Raw genomic sequence first — 26,514 nt, 5'->3', positions numbered from 1 at the left:
ATGTGTGCGCCACGTTAAGTTATTGGCGCACACAAGTAAATATAGCAGACGACAGGAAGTACATGTGACGCAAACCCGTATAAAATCAAAATTTATATTTGACTTTTTATTATATTTTCAAAATAAATGAAGGAATAATTGAGGGCGGATAAAAATCCTTCCTTGAAATTGGAAAAAATACCAAATTATTGGTGGAGTAAATAAATAGTGTGAGTGTGATTTGTGGTTTTTTAAATTGGAGCAAAATGTCAATAATACTTGAGTGTAAAATTAGTGTTTGGTTTATTTAATGAGCTTAATTCTTATCTCTTGACAAAGCTGATAACGGCCCAATTTATTTAACCCTTTTCCCAGAAAGATAGCCTGAAAATTAAATGGATAGTAGACTAGATTCTAGAAAATGAGTGTAGTGAATTAGGTTATGAAGTTATTTTTAATTGTTTTGAGAATTATTTGCCTTTGCAGAATTTCTTTGTTGAATTTAATGAATCAAAATCATGGAAGATTCGGATAAGATTGTCAAAAAGGTCCTTCATGCAGGTACAAAAACTGTAGACTTCGTTCCTGGCACCAAAGTAAGAAAATGACTATTTTTACGATTTCTGAAAAAATATAAGGAAATTTATAGAAATAAATTATTCACTAAATGTTTTTAATACAATTAATGTATATATCTATAATTTTTAGTTCAATAGGAAACATTTAAAAAAATTTAGATTTAAGTCGAATTATATTTATACAAATTGTTAAATTAACAATTCAAAAAGACGATACCAAAAGTATAAATATTCAACTAAAAAATATGCATTTTTAACCGAATAGTAGAATTTGTTTACCAAACTGTGTTCATTTTTTCCACTAATCATTGAATTTTCATGCAAAAAGACGAATTTACTACCAAAAATTTAATTTTCAATGAAATAGTTGAATTTATTTACAACATAAATACGAATTTTCAAAAAAAAATTAAATTTTTAACCTAATAGTTGATTTTTTAACCAAGTAGTAGTTTTTTTTACGAAATTGTCGAAATTTTAAGGCAAAACCCCTAATTTTCTACAAAAAAAAGAAGAAATAACTTAAAAATATTAATATTAAACATACAAATTGATTCTCAACCAGATAGTTTAATTTATCCAAACCAAAAATATAAAATTTCCACAAAACAGTTGAATTTTCAACTACAGAATATAAATTTTCAACAAAATAGTCGAAATTTCAACAAATAAAATATCAATCTTATACAAAAAGGTGATTTTCAACCAAATAGTTGAATTTATTCAAATTCAAAATAATTGTTTTCTACAAAAGATTTGAATTTTCAATTACGAAATATTAATTTTTAACTAAAAAGTTAATTTATAACCAAATAGTAGCTTTTTCAACTTTAAAAATATGACATTAAAAAAATAGTTAATTTTTAAAGAAACAGTTGAATTTTCAAACAAATAGTTGAATTTTAACGCAAAAAATGCGAGTTTTCTACAAAAAATTTAATTTTCAACGAAATAGTTGAATTTAATCAAAACATAAATATGATTTTTCAACAAAAAATTTAATTTTTAACCTAATAGTTGAATTTTTTACCAAATTGTTGAAATTTCAAGGAAAAAACACTAATTTTCTACACACAAAAAAAGAAATAACTCAAAAATATTAATTTTAAACAAAAAAGTTCATTCTCAACCAGATATTTTAATTTATTCAAACCAAAAAGATTAATTTTCCACAAAACTGTTTAATTTTAAGTAATTGAATTGTCAACTCTTTAAATGTGATTTTTTAACAGAAAATTGAACTTTTGAGCAAAAAGTTGGATTTTTAGCAAAAAAAAAAAAAAAATTCCTAAAAAATTATTATATTATCCAGACAAAAGAATAAAGGTTCTAAAAAAAGTTGAATTTTGAACAATAAAGTTTATTTTACACTAAGTAGGTAAATTTTCAACTAAAAAATATACATTTTCAACACAAAAGTTCATTTTTAACCAACTAGTTTAATTTTCTACCAAAAATGTTGATATTTCAAGCCAAAAACACGAATTTTCTACAAAAAAAATTATATTCAACTCAAAAATATTAATTTTTCCCAAAATAGTTTATTTTCAATCAAATAGTTGAATTTTTCAAACCAAAAAGATAAATTTTATATTAAAAAAGTAGAACTTACGTTTGAAGAAAAGAAGTTTCAGCAAAAAAAAACGAATTTTCAACTAAATTGTTGAATTTTGTAGCTAAAAGATGAATTTTCTACAAACTAGTTGAATTTTTAATTCGGAAATATTAATTTTTAACTGAAAAGTTGATTTTTTAACAAAATGTTTGAATTTTCAATTTAAAAAAATAATAATTTTCGCCAGAAGCGTTTACTTTTAACTAAATAATTGAACTTTCTGTGAAACTGTTGAATTCTGAAGCCGGAAAAAATTAATTTTCTACGAAACAGTGGAATTTTTAACTAAAAAATATGAATTTTCAGCAAATTCAAGTCTTAAAAAAAAATGTTAATCTATCTACAAAATTATTGAAATTTTAAGCCGAAAGCACGAATTAAAAAAAATTATATTTTAACCCATAAATATTAATTTTCAACCAAATAGTTGAGTTTTTACGCCAAAGAGATGAATTTTCACCAAAATAATTAAATTTTCAACTCGAAAATATGAATTTTTAAAAAAGAATTAAATTTTTTAACTAGATAGTTGGATTTTTCATCAAATAGTAGAATTTTTTATTAAATTGTCGAAATTGAAAGCTCAAAAAGATTAATCTTAAACAAAAAATATTAATTTTCTACAAAACAGTTGAGTTTTCAACCCAAAACTATGAATCTTCAACTCAAAAATATAAACTTTTAACAAAAAAATTAAGTTTTAACCGTATACTTGAACTTTCTACCAAACTATTGAAATTTTTATCCAAAGACATACATTTTCTACAAAAAAAAGGATTAATAACTTCAAAATATTAATTTTGAACAAAAAGTTAATTTTTAACATAATATTTGATTTTTCAAAAAAATAATTCCATTATCAAGCCAAAAAGACTATTTTTTTACATAACAGTTGAATTTTCAACTAAAAAATATAAATTTTCAATAAATTTTAATAGAAAAGTTAATTTTTAACAAAAAGTTTGAATCTTTGACTAAAGAAAAAATTAATTTTCTCCCGAAAAGTTAACTTTTAACCAAATATTGGAACTTTCTACCAAGCTGTTAAAATCTCAAGCCGAAAAAAAATTAATTTTTTACGAAAAATTTGAATCTTCAACTAAAACATATCAATTTAAAACAAATTAGTTAATTTTTAATCAAACAGTTGAATTTTCAACTCGAAAATATTAATTTTTAACAAAAAGTTTCATTTCTAAACAACTAGATGTGTTTTCTATCAAAATGTTGAAATTTCAAACCAAAATCACGAATTTTCTACAACAAAAGGATTATTTACTCAAAAATATAAATTTTAAACAAACAAGGTAATTTTCAACCAAGTGGTTGAACTTTCTACCAAACTGTTGATATCACAAGCTAAAAAATTATTTTTCTGCGAAACATTTGCATTTTTATTTTTTAGTTTAGTTTTTAGGCTAAAAAGACGAATTTTCTACACAAAAATTTAATTTTCAACTCAAAATGATGAATTTTCCATCCAAAAGAAAGAAGTGAATTTTTTATCAAATAGTTGGATTCATCAACAAATAGTCGATTTTTTTACCAAATTGTTAAAACTAAAAGCTCAAATATATTAATTTAAAAAAATAAAGTTGATTTTCAAGAAAATGGTTCATTTTATTATAGCAAAAATTATTAATTTTCTATAAAACAGTTGAATTTTTAACCAAAAAGCATAAATTTTCAACTCAAAAATATCAATTTTAAATAAAAAATTTATTTTTAACCAATATTTTCTTATTCATCCAAATAGTTGAATTGTCAATCCAAAAAAAAAGAATTTGTTATAAAACAGCTTAATGTTCAACTGTAAAATATAAATTTTCAACAAAAAATTTAGTTTTCAGCCATATAGTTGAGCTTTTTACTAAACTGTTCGTAATTCTAGCCAAAAACATGAATTTTCTGAAAAAAAATTATTATTAATTTAAAAATATTGATTTTAAACAAACAGGTATTTTTTAATCAAATATTTGCTGAATGAAATTAAAATAAATATATGAATTTTTAACAACTGGTTTGATCAATTATAAATTTTCTGCAAGCCAGTTGAAGTTTCGATTAGAAAATATTAATTTTTAACAGAAAAGTTAATTTTCAGTAAAATGTTTATTTCAACTAAAAAAAAAGATATTTCAACCAAAGAATGCACTTTTAACCAAATAGTTGAGCTTTCTACAAAACTGTTTAAATCTCAAGCCGAAAAAAAATTTTTCTACGAAACATTTGAACTTTTAACTTAAAAATATGAATTTTTAAACAAAAATTACATTTCGAAACAATTATTTGAATTTTATATTAAACTGTTGAAATTTCAAGCCAAAAACACGAATTTTCGACGGAAAAGAAAGAATTAATAACACCAAAATGTAAATTTTAAACAAAAAATTTAATTTTCAACCAAATAGTTGAATTTATTCAAACTAAAAATATAAATTTTATACAAAATAGTTGAATTTTCGGCCCAAAAGCATGAATTTTCAAATAAAAAATCTAAATTGTCAACAAAAAAAAAGGATTATTAACTTAAAAATAATAATTCTAAACAAAAAGTTAATTTTTAACCAATATTGGCTTATTCAATCAAATAGTTGAAATATAAAGCCAAAAAAGAAGAATTTTCTACAAAACAGCTTAATTTTCAACTGTTAAATATAAATTTTCAAAAAAAAAAAAAATTTTAACCAAATAATTGAATTTTCTACCTATCTATTAAATTTCAAGCAAAAAACACAAATTTTCTACAAAAATGAATAATTTTTAACTAATAAATATTGATTTTTAACAAAATAGTTGAATTTTTAAACCAAAAATATGGATTAAAAAAAAACTTAAGGACAAAAAAAAAATTTCAACCCAAGAATATAATTTCTTGAACAAAAATGTAAATTTTCTGCTGAATAGTTAAATTTTCAAATAAATAGTTTAATATTGAACAAAGTAGTTTAATTTTTAATAAAATTTTTAAAGATAAATTTAATTTATTTTATCATCTCTTTTTTCAGGTCGTTTTCCACTTTAAAACGACAAAATGTGATGCCAATAAAACTGTCATAGATGACAGCAGGGAAATGGGAAACTCTATGGAACTGGTCCTGGGAAAAAAGTTTAAACTCGAAGTTTGGGAAGCAATCGTCCAAAAAATGGCACTTAATGAAGTCGCCACCTTTAAAGTACACAAAAGTGTAGGTAGATATTTTCTTCAACTTTATACATTTTTTTTATAACTTCATTTATTTATTTATATTCATAACTTTTTTATAACTTTATAAATACCTAAAAAATTAAAAAAATTAAAGATAAAAATTAATTATCAACTATTTTAAATATTGTAGAATAATATTTTTGCAAAATATTGTAAATTAGAAGATTTGAAAACTAACATTTTTAAAACCAGGTTTCTTAAACTAAATATCATTTTAAGCTTAATCTAACACAACTTTGATTAAATTACTTATTCAAAACTGCCTGATTTCTCCCTTCAAAATTGTAGAGTTTTAATGTATAATTTATAAATAATTGTTTAATTCATTAATTTCAAGTTGAATCTATTAAGAATCGCATTGTTTTTTTTTTCTTTGGAAATGATTCCGAAACATTAAAAAATTAAGAATGGGAATGATAATAAATAATGAAATTAAAAAATTAAATAAATAATTGATTATTTCTGTTTGATCTAGCTAGTCTCTCCATATCCATTCGTGTCGAAAACCCTGCGAGAAGTTGGGAAACCACAAACTGAAAAACGAAATCACCACTGTTGTGGAGTGACCTTGCAAAATGAAGGCATCGGTTACGATGATTTAAACGACCTCATAAAAAATCCACAAGACCTGGAGTTCACAATCGGTAGATTATTATTATTTTTTTTTTACAACTACTAAAATCAGCTACTCAAAACAGGGAAAATAGGGTCATTTTTCACGAAAATAGGGGCATATATTTTTGTTAAATATAATTACGACAGGTAGAAGTCGAAATATATGGAATTTTCACCAAAATATTGGTATTTTTACGCCAAAAATATCAATTTTCTACAAAAGAGATGAATTTTCAATAAAAGAGTTAAGTTTTCAATCAAAAAATCGAATTTTCAGGGAAAAAATGGACTTAAATACGGAAAAATTATATCTTTTTTATAAAAAAGTTTATTTTTAACCAAGAAAAATGTATTTTCAATCAAGCAGTTGCACTTACAACCAAATTGATCAGTTTTTATTTTAAAAGGAAAAAATTCTATCAAATTGTTGAATTTTCAACTCGAAAATACAAAATTTTCAACGAAAAGTTAAATTTTTAACCATATATATAAATTTTCTACAAAAAAGAAAGATAATTAAGTTAAAAATATGAATTTTAATAGTTGATTTTTCAACGAAATAGTTAAATTTTTAACCCAAAAAATCAATTTTTAACAACAAAGTTCATTTTTAATCAAATGATTCATTTTTTAAACCAAAAATATGTTTTTTAAAAAACAGAAAAAAAATTTTTTGAACCAAACAGTTGAATTTTCAACAAAAAATTTAATTTTTAACGAAGTGGTTCAACTTTCTACCAAGTTAGTGAAATTTCAGGCTAAAAGATCAATTTCCTACAAAAAAAGAAAAGAATTTTTAAACTAAAAAGACGAAATTCTTCAAAACAGTTCAATTTTCAACCAAAAATATGAATTTTCAAAAGACAAGTTTATTTTCAACAGAAGAGTTGAATTTTCAACAACAAAAAAATGATTTTTCAACAAAAAAATTCATTTTTAACCAAAACTGTTGTACTTTCTACCAAACTGTTGAAAAGGACGAACTTTCTACAGCAGATTTGAATTTTCAACTGAAAAGTATAATTTTTTGTACCAAAAAGTTAATTTTTAACCAAATAGTTGAATTTTCAAGTCAACAAGATCAATTTTCTACCAAAAGAGATGAATTTTCCATAAAAGAATTAAGTTTCGAAGCGAAAAATCTAATTTTTAAGAAAAAATATACTTAAATCCGGAAAGATGATTTTTTTATAAAAAAAATTTATTTTTAACCAAGAAAAATGAATTTTCAATCAAGCAGTTGCATTTACAACCAAATCGTTCAGTTTTTAAGTTAAAAAGATAAATGTAAAAACAAAACAAAAAATAATTTTCAATAAAAGAGTTAAATTTCCAAATAAGAAAGATTTTTGAATTCAGAAAGGAAAAAACTCTATCAAATTGTTGAATTTTCAACTCGAACATACAAAATTTTCAACGAAAAGTTAAATTTTTAACCATATGTTATAAATTTTCTACAAAAAAGAAAGATTATTAAGTTAAAAATATTAATTTTAAACCAAAAAATTAATCTTTGACCAAACAGTTAATTTTTCAACGAAATAGTTAAATTTTTAACCCAAAAATATCAATTTTAAACAAATAAAGTTCATTTTTAATCAAATGATTAATTTTTTAAACCAAAAATATGTTTTTTAAAAAACAGAAAAAAATAATTTTGAACCAAACAGTTGAATTTTCAAATCCATGTATGCATTTTCAACAAAATAATTTATTTTTAACCAAGTAGTTCAAGTTTTTACCAAACTAATGAAATTTCAGGCTAAAAAAAATCAATTTTCTACAAAAAAAGTAAAGAATTTTTAACTCAAGAATGTTAATTAAAAAAAAAAGTTCATATTCAAGTAGATTGTTGAATTTTTAAATTAAAAAGGCAAAATTCTTCAAAACAGTTCAATTTTCAACTAAAAATATGAATTTTCAATAAAAGAGTTTAGTTTTCAAGCGAAAAATCGAATTTTCAGGAAAAAAATTGACTTATATCCCGAAAGATGATTTTTTTACTAAAAAAGTTTATTTTTAACCAAGAAAAATGAATTTTCAATCAAGCAGTTGCATTTAAAACCAAATTGTTGATTTTTTAATTTAAAAGGATGAATGTAAAAACAAAACAAAAAATAATTTTCAACAAAAGAGTTAATTTTTCAACCAAGAAAGATTTTTGAGTTAAGAAAGGAAAAAATTCTATCAAATTGTTGAATTTTTAACTCGAACATATAAATTTTCGACCAAAATCTAATTTTTGTCTATATAGTTGAACTTTCTACCAAACTGTTCGCTTTTTTAACCAATTTTGAATAAAAAAGTTTATTTTTAATCAATTGATTCATTTTTTAAACCAAAAAATTGTTTTTTAAAAAAACAGAAAAATAATTTTGAACCAAACAGTTGAATTTTCAAATCAATGTATGAATTTTCAACATAAAATGTAATTTTGAACAAAAAGTTAAATTTTCCATCAAAATAGTTCAGTTTTTGAATCCAAAAAGACGATTAAAAAAAAAACAGTGGAATTTTCAATCAAAAAGTATAAATTTTTGATAAAAAAATATTAGTTCTAAGCGAAAAATGTAATAGTTGATATACCACCCAAAAATTGTTTTAATTTTAAATAAAAAAAAACAATTAAGTTTAAACAAAAAACAAAACATTCTTTAACAAAAGAGTTCATTTTTAATCAATTGATTTATTTTTTAGACCAAAAATATGTTTTTTAAAAAACACAAAAAATAATTCTGAACCAAACAATTGAATTTTCAACAAAAAATTACATTTTGAACCAAGTAATTCAAGTTTCTACCAAACTAGTGAAATTTCAGGCTAAAAAATATCAGTTTTTTACAAAAAAGAGAAGAATTTTTAACTTAAGTTTATTAATTTAAAGAGAATGTTAATTTTCAAGCAGATAATTGAATTTTTAAACCAAAAAGACGAAATTCTTCAAAACAGTTCAATTTGCAACTAAAAATATGAATTTTTAATAGACAAGTTCATTTTCAACAAAAGAGTCGAATTTTCAACAACAAAAAATGATTTTTCAACAAAAAAGTTCATTTTTTACCAAATAGTTGAATTTATTCAAGCCAAAAACATAAATTTTCTACAAAAAAGAAGAATTTTTTATCCCAAAAGTATTGATTTTCAATAAAAAAGTTTATTTTTGAATTTATTCAAGACAAAAACATAAATTTTCTACAAAAAGGAAGAATTTTTAACCCAAAAATAATGGTTAAAAAAATGATTTTTAACAAAACAGTTGAATTTTCATGCCAAGGCGAATTATCTAAAAACAATTTAATTTTCAATTAAAAAGTATTAATTTTCAACTGAATTAATAAGTTTTCACAAAAAATAACTAATTTTTAACCGAAATCATCATTTGATTAAAAATGAGCTTAAAAAATTCAACTATTTGGTTGAAGAAGAAACTGTTTGGTCAAAGATTAAAAATAAACTTTTTTGTTAAAAATCAATATTTTTGGGTTAAAAAATTCTTCTTTTTTGTAGAAAACTTATGTGTTTGGCTTAAATAAATTCAACTACTTGATTAAAAATGAACTTTTTTGGTACAAAAAATTATAATTTTCAGTGAAAATTTAAATGTACTGTAGAAAGTTCGTCCTTTTCAACATTTTTATAGAAAGCACAACATTTCTGGTTAAAAATGAACTTATATTTTGAAAAATCATTTTTTTGTTTTTGAAAATTCGACTCTTTTGTTGAAAATTCATATTTTTGGTTGAAAATTGAACTATTTTGAAGAAATTTCACATTTTTGGCCTGAAAATTTAACTCTCAACTTAAAAATGAACTTTCCTTTTAAAATTATTATTCTTGAGTTTTTCTCTTTTTGTAGAAAATTAATTTTTTTAGTCTGAATTTTGACTAGTTTGGTAGAAAGTTCAACTACTTCGTTAAAAATTTAACTTTTTGTTGAAAATTCATACATTGAGTTGAAAATTCAACTGTTTGGTTCAAACTGATTTTTTCTCTTTTTAAAAAATTATGTTTTTGATTTAAAAAATGAATCATTCGATTAAAAATGAACTTTTTTTGTTTAAAATTGATATTTTTGGATTAAAAAAATAGAAATTTTAACAATTCGATAGAATTTTTTTCATTCTGAATTCAAAAATCTTTCTTGTTTGAAAGTTCAACCCTTTTATTGAAAATTATATTTTGTTTTTAAATTCATCCTTTTAAATTCAAAATTCAACAATTTGGTTGTAAATGCAACTGCTTGATTGAAAATTCATTGTTTGTGTTAAAAATAAACTTTTTTATAAAAAAATAAACTTTCTGGATTTAAGTCAAATTTTTTCCTAAAAAATCGATTTTTCGCTTCCAAACTTAACTCTTTTAGTGAAAATTCATTTTTCTGTGGAAAATTGACCTTTTTGGCTTGAAAATTCAACTATTTGTTTGAAAATGAACTTTTTTTATACCACAAGAGATGAATTTTTAATCAAAGAGTTAAGTCTTTAAGCGCAAAATGGATTAAAAAAAAATTCGACTTAAATCCGGAAATATGAATTTTTGATAAAAAAGTTGATTTTTAAGCAAAAAAGAAATGAATTTTCAATCAAGCATTTACAACCAAATTGTTGAATATTGAATTAACAAAGATGAATGTACAAATGAAAAAAGGAAAGAATTTTCCCATAAAAGAGTTAATTTTTTAACCAAGAAAGATTTTTGAATTAAGAAACGAAAAAATTCGTTCAAATTGTTGAATTTTTAATTCAAAAACATGAATTTTGAAACAAAAAGCTAATTTTTGACCATATAGTTGAATCATTTTCTACCAAACTGTCCAAATTTCTAGCCAGACATGAATTTTCTACAAGGAAGAAAGATTTTTAAGTTAAAACTATTAATTTTAAATAAAAAGTTAATTATTAACTAGATAGTTGCTTTTTCAATCAAATAATTGAATTTAAAAACCAAAAATATGATTTTTTAACAACAACAAAATTAATTTTTGACCCGACAGTTGAATTTTCAACTCAATGTATGCATTTTCAACAAAATAATTTATTTTTAACCAAGTAGTTCAAGTTTTTACCAAACTAGTGAAATTTCAGGCTAAAAAATATCAATTTTCTACAAAAAAGAGAAGAACTTTCAACTCGAGAATAATAATTTTAACAAAAATGTTCATTTTCAAGCAGATAATTGAATTTTAAAACCAAAAAGACGAAATTTCTTCCAAACAGTTAAATTTTCAACTGAAAAGTATCTTTTTTTTTAACCAAATAGTTTAATTTATTCAAGCTAAAAACATCAGTTTTCTACACAAAAAAAAATATAATTTTTTAACCTAAAAATATTTGTTTTTAACAAAAAAGTTTATTTTTAACCAAACAGTCGATTTTTCTAGCCAAGACGAATTAAAAAAAAATTGGAATTTTCAATTAAGAAATATTAATTATTAATAAAATGTTTGAATTTTCACTACAAAAAAATTAATTTCTAACCGAAAAGTTATTTCTCAACGGAATAGTTGAACAATGTACCAAACTGTTTAAATCTCAAACAAAAAAAAAATATTCTACACAAAAAAAGGTTTATAAACTAACAAATATGAATTTTAAACAAAAAAGTTAATTTTTAACCAAATAGATGAATTTTCAAGCCAAAAAGATCAATTTTCTACCAAAAGATATGAATTTTCAATTAAAGAGTTAAATTTTCAAGCGAAAAATCGAATTTTTTGGAAAAAATTTGACCTAAAACGTGGAAAGATGAATTTTTTATAAAAAAGTTTCTTTTTAAGCAAATAGTTGAATTTTCAAGAGAAAAATCGAGTTTTTTGGAAAAAATTTGACCTAAAACGTGGAAAGATGATTTTTTTATAAAAAAGTTTCTTTTTAAGCAAATAGTTGAATTTTCAAGCCAAAAAGATCAATTTCCTACCAAAAGAGATGAATTTTCAAGGGAAAAATCGAATTTTTTGGAAAAAATTTGACTTAAATCCGGAAAGATGAATTTTTTATAAAAGAAAAATGAATATTCAAACAAACAGTTGCATTTACTAAGAAAGGAAAATATTCTACCAAAATATTGAATTTTTAACCCTGAGGCATGAATTTTCAACTCAAAAATATACATTTCCAACAATAAAATTAATTTTTAACCGTATAGTTGAACTTTCTACCAAACTGTTTAAATTTCTAGAAAAAAATTACTTTCTACAAAAAAGAAATTAATTAATTATTTAGTAATAATATAATATAAATAATTAATTAATTTAATTTAAAAAAAGTTAACTTTTAACCAAATAGTTGAATTTTTGACCCAAAAATATCAATTTTAACAAAAAAGTTAATTTTAAATCAGAATTTGAATATCCAAACCAAAAATATGATTTTTTAACAACAACAAAAAAGAAATTTTAACAAATCAATTGAATTTTCAACATAATTCATGAATTTTTAACCAAAAATTAGATTTTTAACCATGTAATTGAACTTTTTACAAATAGTTTTGACCAAGCAGTTTAATTTTCAACTCAAAGTATGCATTTTCAACAAAAAATGTAATTTTAAACCAAGTCGTTGAATCTTCTACCAAAATAGTGAAATTTCAGGCTAAACACATCAATTTGCTACAAAAAGGGAAGAATTTTTATCTTCAAAATATTAATTTTATCAAAAAACTTCATTTATAATCAAATAACTGAATTTTCAAGCCAAAAAGACGAAATTTCTACCAAACAGTTTGTTTTTCAAGTAAAAATATGAATTCTCAATCAAAAAAGATGACTTTTCAAAATCAAAGGACAAAGTTTCTGTCAAAAAGATGAATTTTTGAGCAAAAAAGATGTTTTTTAAAAAGAAATTAGTTTAATTTTGAAACAAATAATTAAATTTTCTGACAAAATAGATAAATTCTTAACCAAAAATATGATAGTATACTTTTCAAATCAAAGTCATTATTTTTCAATCATAAAATATTAATTATCAACCAAAAAAGATGAGTTTTCTTCAAAAAGATCAATTTTCAATCCAAAAGGACGAATATTATTTTCAAAAAGGCGAATTTGAATAAAATATTTTAATTTTCGATGAGAAAATATAACTTTTTAACAAAAAGTAGTTGATTTTTTCACAAAATATTTAAATTTTAAATAAAATTATATAACTTTTCAACAAAATAGTAAAATTTTAAACCAAATTATAAATTTTAAACTAAATCTGGTGAGAATTCTAGTCTAATGTTTTGATAACATTCTTTATATTTTTTGACCAAATAGTTCAATTTTCAGTCAAAATTATGAATTTTGAAATAAGAAGATTAAGTTTCTTCTAGAAAGAAAACGAATTTTCAATAAAAATTTTTCAATTTTCAACAACAACCAAATTCAAACAAAAATGGAATAGTAAAATTTTTATATAAAAAAATTTTAATTTCGACAATATAGTTCAATTTGCAACAAAAAAGTGAATATTTAACTAAAAAAGAAAAAAATTCCAACAAAAAATGGAATAATTAAATTCTCTGTTAACAAAAATTAATTTTCAACAAAAAAAAAATCGAATTTTTCAATAGAATAGTTGAATTTTTAACTGTAGAGACGAATTTTCAGCTTAAGCAATGAATCCTGAACCAAAACATTACTTCCCAAAAAAGTAATAGAGCTTTTACTAAAAAAAGATGAACTTTCAATGAAAAATTAAATATTTCATATTCCTGCCTAAAAATGAAAAAGGCGAATTTTAAATAGGTTACTTCATTTTTAAATTGAACAATTAATTATCAAACAAAAAAAAATCAATAAAATATTTCAATTTTTATCAAAAGAAAGTAATTTTACAAATAAAAAAAATTTTAACCAAAAATGAAATATTTGAATTTTCAAAAATTAAATCAAAAATTTGAATTTTTAACGAAAGAAATGATATTTTAATAAAAATAAATGAATTTGCAAACAAGACTAATTTTTAATAAAAAATGGAGAAGTTGAATTTTCAGTTGATCAAATTTTAATGGAAACAAGCTGATTTTCACAAAAATATATTTTTTAAACCAAATAGGTGAATTTTCAACAAACAACATAAAATTTATTATTTTATATTTCAACCAAAAAATATTTGAAATTAAAAAGCGTTGAATTGAACTAAAAAGGACAAATTTTTCACACAGCATGCAATTTTTCAAATAAAAAAGATCAGTTTTTAACAATAAATAGAACAAAAACAAATAAAAGACGAATTTTCAACAAAATACTTATATTTGCAACCAAAGAGACGAAACTTCAACCGATAAAATTTTAATTCAAAGCAGTTGAATTCAACGAAAAAATAAAAATAAAACGTTATAAAAGATAGAAAAATTTTGAAAATATGTACATTGAAACATTTTTTCACTATAAAATAATGTATATTTTATGAATGAGCTCTAAACTTTTATTAATACTTTGTATAGAAGAAGCTAATTTTCATATATTAAATTTGAACTACAAACAGTTAATTAAAAAAAAAAATTAAAAATTTTCAACAAGATAGTTGAAATTTTTTTACCGGGAATTTTACATTTTGTAGAAGAAAAATCTGTCCACGTTCGATTTCAACATTTTTCAAATAATCAGTGGAATTGTTTTGTTTTTCAATTATGCTATTATTTAGCTTACTATGTGTAATTCAAAATTTTTTTACTTTAAAAATTTTTATTTCTAAGCTTAAATTTTTAATTTGAAGAATTTTTTAATGCTTTCATAAAGACTTGAACAAATAAAAAATAAAAGCCTTTGATGAAGGTTTGAAATTTTCAATTAAAAAAAAAAAGATTAATTATTGAATATTTGAATTTTTATTTCAGGCAAGTAAATTGAAACCAAATATTTAAAAGAAAAAAATCTTTAACTGAATTGTTTGATATAGAAAACCTGGAATCATTCAAATTTCGAAGAGCCTTTGAACTTTAAACATTACAATTGTAATTGTTCTATTTGAAAAATGCTTAATTTGTAAGTGAAATTTTTAAATTTTGATGTATTATTTACAAATGAAGATTTGTACAAAAAATTGAGTAATTTCAAGAGATATTTAGGAGTTTTAAAAAGATTAAAAATTATCATGCAAATTTTAGAAAGTTTTCTTAAAATCTTCTAGAATATTTTTGGAAAATTTTGTTTAAATCTTTGAAAAACTTTTTAAATATTCTCTTAAAATAATGTTTCAAAATAAAAAGTGATTTCAAATTTTCCTAGGAATCTCAAGAAAATGTTTTTATTCTTTTGCTATCATTTCAATTTTTACTTTAGGTTTGAATCGTTTCAAAAATTCTAGATATCTCTTAAAATTAGTCAAATTTCGCCTACAAATAATAAAATTTCAATTGTTATTTATACATCCAAATTGTAAAGAAATTTTCTCAAATTTGCAGGATTTTCTAAAAATTGTAGAAAAAATTTCAAAAATAATTTAAAATTTAAAACCAATTTAAAATAACTTTTAGATGTCTCAAGATTTTGAAATAAAATGTTGAAGCTTTCCAAGGATGTTTAAACTATTAGAAAAAATAATTGAATTTTTAATTTAAGAAGTGTTCAGTTAAAATTTTTTCAATTTTTCAATATTTGATGTTTCTAGCTTAAAATTTCTTAAAATTATATAATTTTGAAAATTTTAAAGTGCATTGATTGATAACGTGGATTTTTATTTTTTTATATTATATATAAACAAAAACAAATAAATAGTTCAACTTTCAACCAATGTGATAAATTTTCAACTAAAATTGTGAATGTCTAACTGAAATATAATTAAAATTTTAACGAAAAAGATTAATTTTCTATAAAAAAGACGAATGTTAAAGAAAATATGAATTTTCAATCAAATAAATGAATTTTAAACCAAAAAAATGACATTTTTTAACAAAATAATTCAATTTTCAACCATTGTTGTGAATTTCTAACAAAATATTAATTTTCAACAAAAAAACATTTTTAACCAGATAGTTTAATTTTCAAATAAAAAGATAACTTTTTATTTAGAAAGATTAATTTTCTATAAAAAAACGAATTTTGAACAAACAACAAAAATTTCTAACCAAATAGTTGAATTTTCATCTAGAAAAGGTAAATTTTCAATCAAAGAGTTGACTTTTCAACAAAAAGATAAATTTTCAACCAAGAAGATTAATTTTTCATAACAAAAGATGACTTTTCGACCAATTAGTTGAATTTTCAACTAAAAATGATTACTTTTTAACCAAGCAGTTGAGTTTAAAAAAATAAAATTTTCAATAAGGTTGTTCAATTAAACAAAAAAAAAGTAAATAGTTAAACTTTTAACCAAGTTATAAATTTTCAACTAAAATTATGAATATTTAACTGGAATGTAGTTACAATTTTAACGAAAAAGATTAATTTTCAACCGAGAAGATTAATTTTCTATAAAAAAGACAAATTTTGAACAAACAACAAAAATTTCTAACCAAATAATTGAATTTTTATCTAGAAAAGGTGAATTTTAAATGAAAGAGTTGAATTTAAAAAAAATTACTTTTTAACCAAAGAGTTGAATTGAAAAAAAAATACAAATTTTCGACAAGATAGTTGAATTAAACAAACAAAAACAACTAAATAGTTCAAATTTAAACCAATGTTATAAATTTTTAACTAAAATTTTGGATATTTAACTGGAAAATATTTCTAATTTTAAAGAAAAAGATGAATTTTCAACGAAGAAGATTAATTTTCTATAGAAAAGGCGAATGTTCAAGAAAAAAAGATGAATTTTCAATCAAATAGTTGAGTTTTAAACCAAAAAATGGAATTTTTAACAAAATAATCCATGTTTCAACCATTGTTATGAATTTAGAACAAAAATATTAATTTTCAACAACAAAAAATCAATTTTTAACCAGTTAGTTAATTTTTCAACAAAAAAAGATAAATTTTCAACCAAGAAGATTAATTTTTCATTAGAAAAATTAATTTTCGGCATTTGAATTAAAAAAAATATACAAATTTTCAGCCAGAGAGTTGAATTATATAAAAAAAAACTAAATAGTTAAACTTTCAAACAAAATGATAAATTTTCAAATAAAATTACTAATATTTAACTGGAACATAGTGAAGATTTTAACGAAAAAGATGAATTTTCAATGAAGAAGATTCATTTTCTATAAAAAAAGCAAATGTTCAAGAAAAAATATGAATTTTCAATCAAATAGTTGAATTTTAAACCAACAAATGGAATTTTTATCAAAATAATTTAATTTTTAAACAGATTGTTGACTTTTCAAATAAAAAAGAGAACTTTTCATTGGAGAAGATTAATTTTCTATGAAAAAGACGATTTTTCAACAAAGAACTTAAATTCTTAACCAAATAGTTTGATTTTAAACCAAATATTTAAATTTTAAACCAATCAGCAGAATTTTCAATTAAAAAGAATTAATTTTCAATCAAAATAATTCTATTATTTAATTTAGAATTGACATCAGTCGTCCCTCCTAATGAATACGAAAAAGAATCCTGGCAGTTAACGGAAGAAGAAAAACTGAAATCGATTCCGGGTTTGCGAGCAAAAGGAAATGTGCTCTTCAAAGAAAAAAATTATGAAACAGCTGCAGAAACTTACGCAAAGGCGATTTCCTATTTGGAACAATTAATGCTCGCGTAAGTTTTATTTTCATAATTAAATCTATTTTTATTTTTAATTAACAAATTGTTTTTCAGTGAGAAACCAAAGGACGAAGAATGGATGGCACTCAACGATATGAAAATTCCTCTTCTTTTAAATTACGCCCAATGTAAATTATTACAAAAAGAATATTACGCTGTAATCGAGCACTGCACTACAGTTTTGAAACACGACCCAAGTAATTACTGTCAATAAATTTTACAGATTCAGGGTGTCTCTTCATCAGGAAAATTTACAAATGGCCGGGATTTTGTTTTTTTAATTTACGGAATTTTTTCGAGAGAATGCTTTCATTTTTTTTATTTTAGAAAATAATTAACGTTTTAATTTTAGGACAGGGAGTTTCCCTAAAAAAAAACAGAATTTAACTTGGAAGAGGCGATTTTTGACAAGGAACGGGAATTTTGAAAAAGAATTATAGCATCTATCATTTTAAATGAAAATTCGTCTCGGGTTGAAAATCAATTTTTTGAACTAAAATTCAACCAATCCAGTAGAGATTTGAACTATTTTTCTGAAAATCTGTTTTTTGTTTGTTTATTAAGAATTAGATTTTTCACATAAAATTTTAAAATATTGATATTTTTCATTTATAAATTAAACTGTTTGATTGAAAATTTGTATACTTTATGAAAAATTCGCATTTTTATAGAAAATTAATCTTTATGGTTGAAAAATCATCTTTATTATATTCAATGTTGTTCTTTTTAATTGAAAATTAAACTATTGTTAAAAAATCGATTTTTTTGTAGAAAATTATCCTTTTCTTTGTAAATTAATCTTTCTTTTCAAAATTCTTCTTTTTGCTTAAAAATTCAAGTGTTTCAGTTAAATATTTATCATTTTAGTTGAAAATTCATATTTTTAGGCTGGAAATAAAATTGATTAAAAGTTAAACTCTTTTGTTAAAAATTAATTTATTTTGTTGAATTATGAGCTATTATTTTATTGAAAATTCTATTTTGTTTGGATGAAAAGGAATTTTCTGCCGAAAATTTAATTATTTCGTTGAAATTTTTTTTATTTTTTGGTTAAAAATTATTATTTATTAGAATTAAAAATTTAAATATTATTCCATTTGAACAGTTCATAATTTTAGTTAAAAATTCATCTCTTTGGCTGAACATTCATGTTTTGACTAAAAATTTAATTCTCTAATTTTTAGTTAAAAAATGATATTTTTTAGTTGAAAATTTAATTCATTCTTATTGAATATTCCATATTTTTAGTTGAAAATTCATCTCTTTGGTTAAGCATTAATTTTGTTGACTTGAAATTTAATTATTTAAGTTTTTGTTGATATTTCTATCTGTTTTAGTGAAAATTAATTTGTTTTTGCTGAAAATTCATCAATTTAGTTAACAATTTATCGTTTCGCTAGGAATCTAAACCGCATGGTTAAAAGTTATAATCATTTAACTATTTTGTTGAAAACTCTTGACTACGGTCGAAAATGTAATAATTGTGTTGAAAAAAATTTTTTTTGTTAAGAATTAATTTTTCTAACTAAAAATGTAATTTCCATTTTTTGTTGAAATTTGATATTTTCAATTTAAAATTGACTTTTTCTTGTTGAATATTTTTTCATTTGTAAAAGTGGCTGTACAACAATCTATTTAACTATTTGAATGAAAATTGTTTTTGTTTTTTTTTTCGTAGAAAATTAATTTATTTTAACTGAAAATTTAAATATTCCATTTTTGGTAGAAAATTTAATAATTTTTTGTTGAAAAATTATATTTTTTGTTTAAAATTCATCAATATGGTTGAAAATTTCTTCTTTATAGTGGAGAATTGGCATTTTGAATTGGAAATTAATTTTTTTTACTTGAAAATTGAACTATTCGATTAAAAAATAAATATATTTTGTTAAAAATGAAAGGGATTCTTTTTTATAGTCATGGAATTTTTATTTTTGTTAAAAATTTATATTTTTTCGTCAACAATTTTGATTGAAGTTTCGTCATTTTAATTGAAAATTTAAATATTTAACTTGGTTGGAAATGATTTATTTTTTGAAAATTGTTTTTTTTTGTTGAGAATTTTTTTTGAACTAAAAATTTTACTGTTCAATTTTTCTATCAAACTCATCTTTTTGTTTAAAATTCGACTAATTTCGTAGAAGATTCAAAATTTTAGTTGAAAATTTGTTACTTTGGTTGGAAATTCGCTTTTTTTTTGTTGTTGAAAAATTCTTCTTTTTTTTTTAAATTAAACTATTTAGCGGAAAGTTAAAATATTTTCTTAAAAAGTTATATTTTTGGTTGAAAATTTAATCATTTTTCGGAAAGTTTGTCTGAGAATTAATATTTTTAAATAAAAATGCAACTATACCATTTTTTGTTGAAAACTTATATTTTTAATGAAAAATTTATCTTTTGATGTCGAAAATTCAACTCTTTTATTAAAACTTTATGTCTTTTGATGAAAAGGTCAAAGAATTTTTTCGAGGATGTGCTTACAATTTTTTTCAAATTGTAATATAAAATTAAATAAGAATGTTTTCTAACTTATAAAAGTAATTTTATAATAATGGATTTAACTATTTCGATGAAAATTCGTTTTTGTTGGCTTTTTGTTAAAAAATCGTTTTTTTTTTTTTTGGTTGAAAATTAATTTTTGTAACTAAAAATTTAACAGTTCAATCATTTAAAATTAATATTTTTGGTTTAAAATTCAACTATTCCAGTTAAAGATTAAAAATTTTGGTTGAAATTCGTTAGAAATTCGTTGTTTTTTTTCATTAATCTTTTTGTTAAAAAATTAAATTATTTATTTGAAAATTGAAATCTATACTTAAAGAATAATTTTTTTAGTTGAACATTTTGTCATTTCAGTTAAAAATTTATTTCCTTATTGGAAAACATAACTATTACTTTATTTGTCGAAATTTTTTGTATAAATTTAATCTTCTTTGTTGAAAATTCATCTTTTGGTGAAAAAAGTATTGTTTTTTTTACTTGAAAATTAAACTTTTTTCTTCAAAATTCGTTTTTATTTTGTTCAAACTTTACTTTTCTATCTGAAAATGTAACTGTTCTATTGTTAGTTCAAATTTGATCGTTTTTACTTGCAAATTTATTTCTTTGGTTAAAAATTCTACATTTTGGATTAGATTTTTTTTCTTTATTGAGGGAAAATTAAACAAATTCTATCGTGAGATTATAAAAATGTAACTTTGAAAAATACTTGATTAATTTTTAGATAACGTAAAGGCATTTTATCGAAGAGGAAAGGCTCACATTGGTGCTTGGAATGAAAAAGAAGCAACGGAAGACCTTAATCGAGCAGCAGAATTAGATCCGTCCATAAAAATTGCCGTCGAAAAGGAACTGCAATCTTTTGCGACAGCCAGGAAGGAAAAAGACGAGTCCCAGAAGAAGATACTCTCACAAATGTTCTGTAAATGATTTTGCATTTTGTTTTTTTTTCTTCTGAATTGTGATTTAATGTAATTCTTATCCACAAAAAATATAATATAATATAAAAATAATTAATCCCGTTATTTGTCTTTTCGTGGAAAAATAAATTTTCTGGTAGATATTAATTTTTTTATAGTTGAAAAGTTTACGATTATTTTTTTCGTTCACAACTCATTCCTTTAGGATGAAAATTTAATTCTTTTTTGAAAATTAAACTATTTCGGTAACTTGTTACCTTTTCGGGCTGGAAATATGCTTCATTTTGTTGTCAATTAAATTTTTTAAAATGAAAATCAATCTAATCCAGTTGAATATTTTATAATTTTAGTTGAAAACTCATAACTTTGCTTGAAAAATTTTTTTAACTGAAAATTCAACTATTCAATTTTTGGTTGAAAATATATAATTTTAATATAAAACTCAACTATTTCAGTAAAATATTCCAAAATTCGTGGTTTTTATTTGAAAATTTATACTTTTTAGGTCAACACTGATGTGATTTGTTAGAAAATTTGTTTGTTTTCTGGGTGAAAATAAATTTTTTGAACTGAAAATTTAACTATTCCATTTTTGTTTAAAAGTTTATCTTTTTTAATTGAAATTTTTTTTTTAACTGAAAATTTAAATATTTGGATGAAAACTTGCTTTTTTGGGTTTAAAGTTATTGTTTTAAACTGAGAATTCAACTAAGTCAGTTGAATATTTAATAATTTTAGCTTAAAATTCAACTACTTGTTTAAAAAATATTTTTTTTACTTCAAAATTAATTTATTTAACTGAAAATTTTCGCTTGAAAATATATCATTTCAATATAAAACTCAAATATTTCAGTAGAACATTCCAAATTTGTTGTTTTTTAATTTAAAATTGATCCTTTTTAGGTCAAAACTGATGTAATTTGTTAAAAAAATTCGTATTTTTTGTTTGACAATCAATATTCTTCTTTGAAAATTCACCTCTTTCCTATAGGTGAAAGTTGGTCGCAGCTTCTCATAGAGTCACTCACTCTTCTCTGTGTTGTTTAAAAAAAAACTAATAATTATTTAAACAATTTTTATTTTTTCTTTATGTTGTTGTAAACAAAAATAAAAAAATTATTCAAACAATTTTAATTTAAAAATGAAGAGTTTGACTTTTTTTTCTACGACTGAATTTTTTCACGGTGTCAACTGAGAATGTCTATCCGATGACTATTTTCTATATTGTTTTGTAAATTTACAACATATATTATTTATTTAAACAACTTTTAATAAAAAATTGAAGAGTTTGACCTTTATCCTATGAGTTAATTTGTTTTTGAAATCAACTAGGAATTTCCATTTGATGACTTTTTTTATGTTCTTTTTTTTTGTAAATTTACAAGAACTATTAATTATTGGAAGAATTTCAATGAAAAAATTAAGAGTTTTACTTTTTTATACGAGTGAATTTATTCACGGAGTCCACTCACTCTTTTGTATGTTGCTTCACAAAAGAACTAATAATTATTTAAACAATTTTAATTAAAAAATTAAGAGTTTATCCTTTTTTCTACGAGTGAATTTGTTCACTGAATCAACTCACTCTTTTTTATGTTATTAAAAAAAACTAATAATTATTCAAACAATTTTAATTTAAAAGTTAAGAGTGTGACTTTTTTCTACGACTGAATTTGTTCACGGTGTCAACTAATAATGTCTATCGGATGATTCTTTTCTATATTGCTTTGCAAATTTACAAGCACTTTTAATTATTTAAACAATTATAATTAAATAATTAAGAGTTTCATCTTTTTTCTACGAGTTAATTAGTTTACGGAGTCAACTAAGAATGTCTATCCGATGACTCTTTTCTATATTTCTTTGTAAATTTACAAGATATATTATTTATTTAAACAATTTTAATTAAAAAATTAAGAGTTTGACCTTTATCCTACGAGTTAATTTGTTTTCGAAATCAACTAGGAATTTCCATTCGATGACTTTTTTCTATGTTTTTTTGTTGTTGTAAATTTACAAAAACTATTAATTATTGAAATAATTTTATTGGAAAAATTAAGAGTTTGACTTTTTCTACGAGTGAATTTATTCACGGAGTCAACTCTTTTCTATGTTGCTTCACAAAAGAACTAATAATTATGTAAACAATTTTAATTAAAAAATTAAGATTTTGCCCTTTTTCCTGCGAGTGTTTTTTTCAAGGAGTCAACTCACTCTTCTCTATGTTGCTTAAAAAAAACTAATAATTATTCAAACAATTTTAATTTAAAAATTAAGAGTTTGACTTTTTTCTACGACTGAATTTGTTTATGGTGTCAACTAATAATGTCTATCGGATGATTATTTTCTGCATAGCTTTGCAAATTTACAAGAACTTTTAATTATTTAAACAATTATAATTACAAATTTAAGAGTTTCGCGTTTTTTCTACAAGGCAATTTGTTTACGGAGTCAACTAAGAATATCTATCCGATGACTCTTTTTTGTATTTTTTTGTAAATTTACAAGATATATTATTTATTTAAACAATTTTAATTAAAAAATCAAGAGTTTGACATTTATCCTACGAGTTAATTTGTTTTCGAATTCAACCTGGAATTTCCATTCGATGACTTTTTCTATGTTTTTTTTTGTAAATTTACAAGAACTATTAATTATTGAAAGAATTTCAATGAAAAAAATTAAGAGTTTGACTTTTTTCTACGAGTGAATTTATTCACGGAGTCAACTCACTCTTTTATGTGTTGCTTCACAAAAGAACTAATAATTATTTTAACAATTTTAATTACAAATTTAAGAGTTTGCCCTTTTTCGTGCGAGTGCATTTGTTCACGGAGTCAACTCACTCTTCTTTATGCTGTTTTGAAAAAAAAACTAATAATTCTTCAAACAATTTTAATTAAAAAATTAAGAGTTTGACTTTTTTCTACGACTGAATTTGTTTACGGTGTCAACTAATAATGTCTATCGGATGATTCTTTTCTATATTGATTTGCAAATCTAAAAGAACTATTAATTATTCAAACAATTATAATTAAAAAAATAAGAGTTTCGCCTGTTTTCTACAAGACAATTTGTTTACGGAGTCAACTAAGAATGTCTATCCAATGACTCTTTTCTATATTGCTTTACAAATTTACAAGAAATATTAATTCTTTAAACAATTTTAATTAAAAAATTAAGAGTTTGACCTTTATCCTACGAGTTAATTTGTTTTCGAAATCAACTAAGAATGTCTTTCCGATGACTCTTTTCTATGTTTTTTTTTTGTAAATTTACAAGAACTATTGATTATTGAAAGAATTTCAATTGAAAAATTAAGAGTTTGCTTTTCTTTCTACGAGTAGGCTTCACTTTTTAGCATAATTATCTAAAAATATCTTTACGATTATTTTTTTTCTCTGATGCTTTGAAAATCTACAACTATTAATTATTTAAAAAATGTTTATCGGCATATTTATAGCTTGGCTATTTTTCAAGGAAGAGGCATCGTTTGTTTACGGAATGAACTAAGAATGTCTTTCGATGATCATTTTCCACGTTACTTTGTAAATTTATAATAATTATTAATCATTCAAACAATTTTCATAAACATTTTGAGAGTTGGGGTATTATTCAAATTTTTTACGAAGTTAACTAAGATTGTCTTTGTGATGACTCTTGTCTAAGTTATTTGTTAAATTTATCAGAATTATTATTTATTAATTACTGAAAGAAGGTTAAACTTGACATTTTGTGAAAAATTAATCTTCTTTAGTTGGAAATTCAAAATTTTTTTTGAAAATCTATTTTGTAGAAAATTCATTTTTTGTTGAAAATTAAAGTTTTTAACTGAAAATTTAATTATTTCAGTTTTGTTAGAAAAGTCACCGGTCACATGACAATGACAAAGTGGTGTGCCGGAAACTTCGTGCTCCATTTTAAGAGTGCATTAACGATCCTCTAATTCGTTTAATAAATTGTATAAACTTTTTCGATGCAATTTACAAGGACCGCAAAGAGAAGAGGAAACTGTGGAATATGTTTTTAATTAAAAGTTTCAAGTATTTTGAACTTTAAACTCGGTTTTTTCGAGACTTAACCTCAAATTTGTGGCCTAACCTTAAAGTCAAAACACAACAAATGGGCAAATTTTTGGAGATCAGCAGAAATCTGTCGAATGCTGTGAGATCTCGACGAAGAGTCGTAATTACGGGAATCGGAATTATTTCCCCTTTAGGATGCGGAGTTCAAAATGCGTGGAAGGCTCTTCTCGATGGAAAATGTGGAATTGTAAAACTTGAGGATCCGGATTACGAAAAATTACCTTGCAAAATTGGTAAGATTTTTAAATAAAGCAACATCAAACAATTTAGTTTCATCTGTTTATTGGACAAAATAATTTGAGAGATAAATCAATACATTTATAATTTAATAGTCAACCGAAAAAGAAAGAAAAATTTTCAACAAAATAGTTAAATTTTAAGCGAAAAAATTTATTCCGCAAAATTGTTTAATTTTCTACGAAGTATGGTAATCTTTGAACCAAATAATTAAATTTTCAACCAAAAATAGGACATCTTTACCGAGAATATTAATTTTCTACCACAAAAGATGAATTTTCACCTACAAAAATATCAATTTTTAGGCATCAAGAATAACAAATTTTCTACCAAAGTAATTTTTTTTACCGAATAGACCAATTTTCAACAAAAGAGTTGAATTTTTAACAAAAAAATTTTTTTCCCGAATTGTTGAATTTTCAATAAAGTACGTGAATTATAAAAAAAAACTATAAATTATCAACCAAAAAGTTGAATTTTCTACGAAATTAATGGATTTTTTATTCTTAAAAACTAATTTAAAATAAAAAAGTTGAATTTTGAGTAAAAAAAATTATTTTAACAGAATTTTTACATTTTGTACGGGCTAGGTTCATTTTCAACCAAAAATATGAATTTTTAACCAAGAAGAATCATTTTCTTCTGAAAAAGACAAAGTTCAACTTTCAACCATATAGTTGTATTTTTAACCAAAAACGATGAATTTTCAAAAAAATACATATATTATCAATAAAATAATTTATTATTTTATATATTATAATTATTTATAATAAATTTTCAACATAATATATAAATTATTTTTTAAAAAATAATTTAAAAAACAGTTAATTTTTCTGAAACAAAAATATTAATTTTGAAAATTAATTTTCATCTGAAAAAGATCATTTCTCAGCCAAATAGTTGAATTATAAACTTAAAAAAAAAAGATTTTTAACAAAGTGTTTTTTATTCTCAATTAAATTGTTAAACTTTCGACTAAAAAAAAGATGAATTTAAAAAAAAAATAGTTAAATTTGCAACCAAAGTAATTAAATTCTCAACCAAAAATATAAATTTTCAATCTTTTTTTCACTTAATAATTGAATTATCAACTGAAAAAGATCAATTTTTAACCAACAAGAACAATTTTTCCACTGAAAAAGTCAT

At 21.9% G+C, this 26,514-nt stretch overlaps 2 protein-coding genes across 2 annotated transcripts in view; both read left to right on the top strand.

The window, feature by feature from the left end:
- The first annotated feature begins 8 nt into the window (after window positions 1–8).
- LOC117170784 (aryl-hydrocarbon-interacting protein-like 1) lies at window positions 9–21,125 on the top strand. Its single transcript, XM_033357825.1, has 7 exons — window positions 9–207; window positions 466–575; window positions 5,181–5,360; window positions 5,856–6,024; window positions 17,435–17,621; window positions 17,682–17,824; window positions 20,851–21,125. The coding sequence occupies exons 2-7, from the start codon at window positions 498–500 to the stop codon at window positions 21,054–21,056; spliced, it is 963 nt and encodes a 320-aa protein (XP_033213716.1). The 5' UTR covers window positions 9–207; window positions 466–497; the 3' UTR covers window positions 21,057–21,125.
- Window positions 21,126–24,927: 3,802 nt separating this feature from the next.
- Window positions 24,928–26,514, top strand: part of LOC117174832 (3-oxoacyl-[acyl-carrier-protein] synthase, mitochondrial) — a 28,228-nt gene continuing 26,641 nt past the window's right edge. The window contains exon 1 of the mRNA XM_033364217.1: window positions 24,928–25,364. Coding sequence (XP_033220108.1) covers window positions 25,169–25,364 — 196 coding nt within the window. The 5' untranslated portion in view covers window positions 24,928–25,168. The remainder of the gene's footprint in view (window positions 25,365–26,514) is intronic.

This window comes from Belonocnema kinseyi, chromosome 1 (genome assembly GCF_010883055.1).
Source record: "Belonocnema kinseyi isolate 2016_QV_RU_SX_M_011 chromosome 1, B_treatae_v1, whole genome shotgun sequence".
NCBI lineage: Eukaryota > Metazoa > Arthropoda > Insecta > Hymenoptera > Cynipidae > Belonocnema > Belonocnema kinseyi.
The sequence above is the reverse complement of the archived record's forward strand: the minus strand, read 5'-3'. Positions and strand labels throughout refer to the sequence as shown.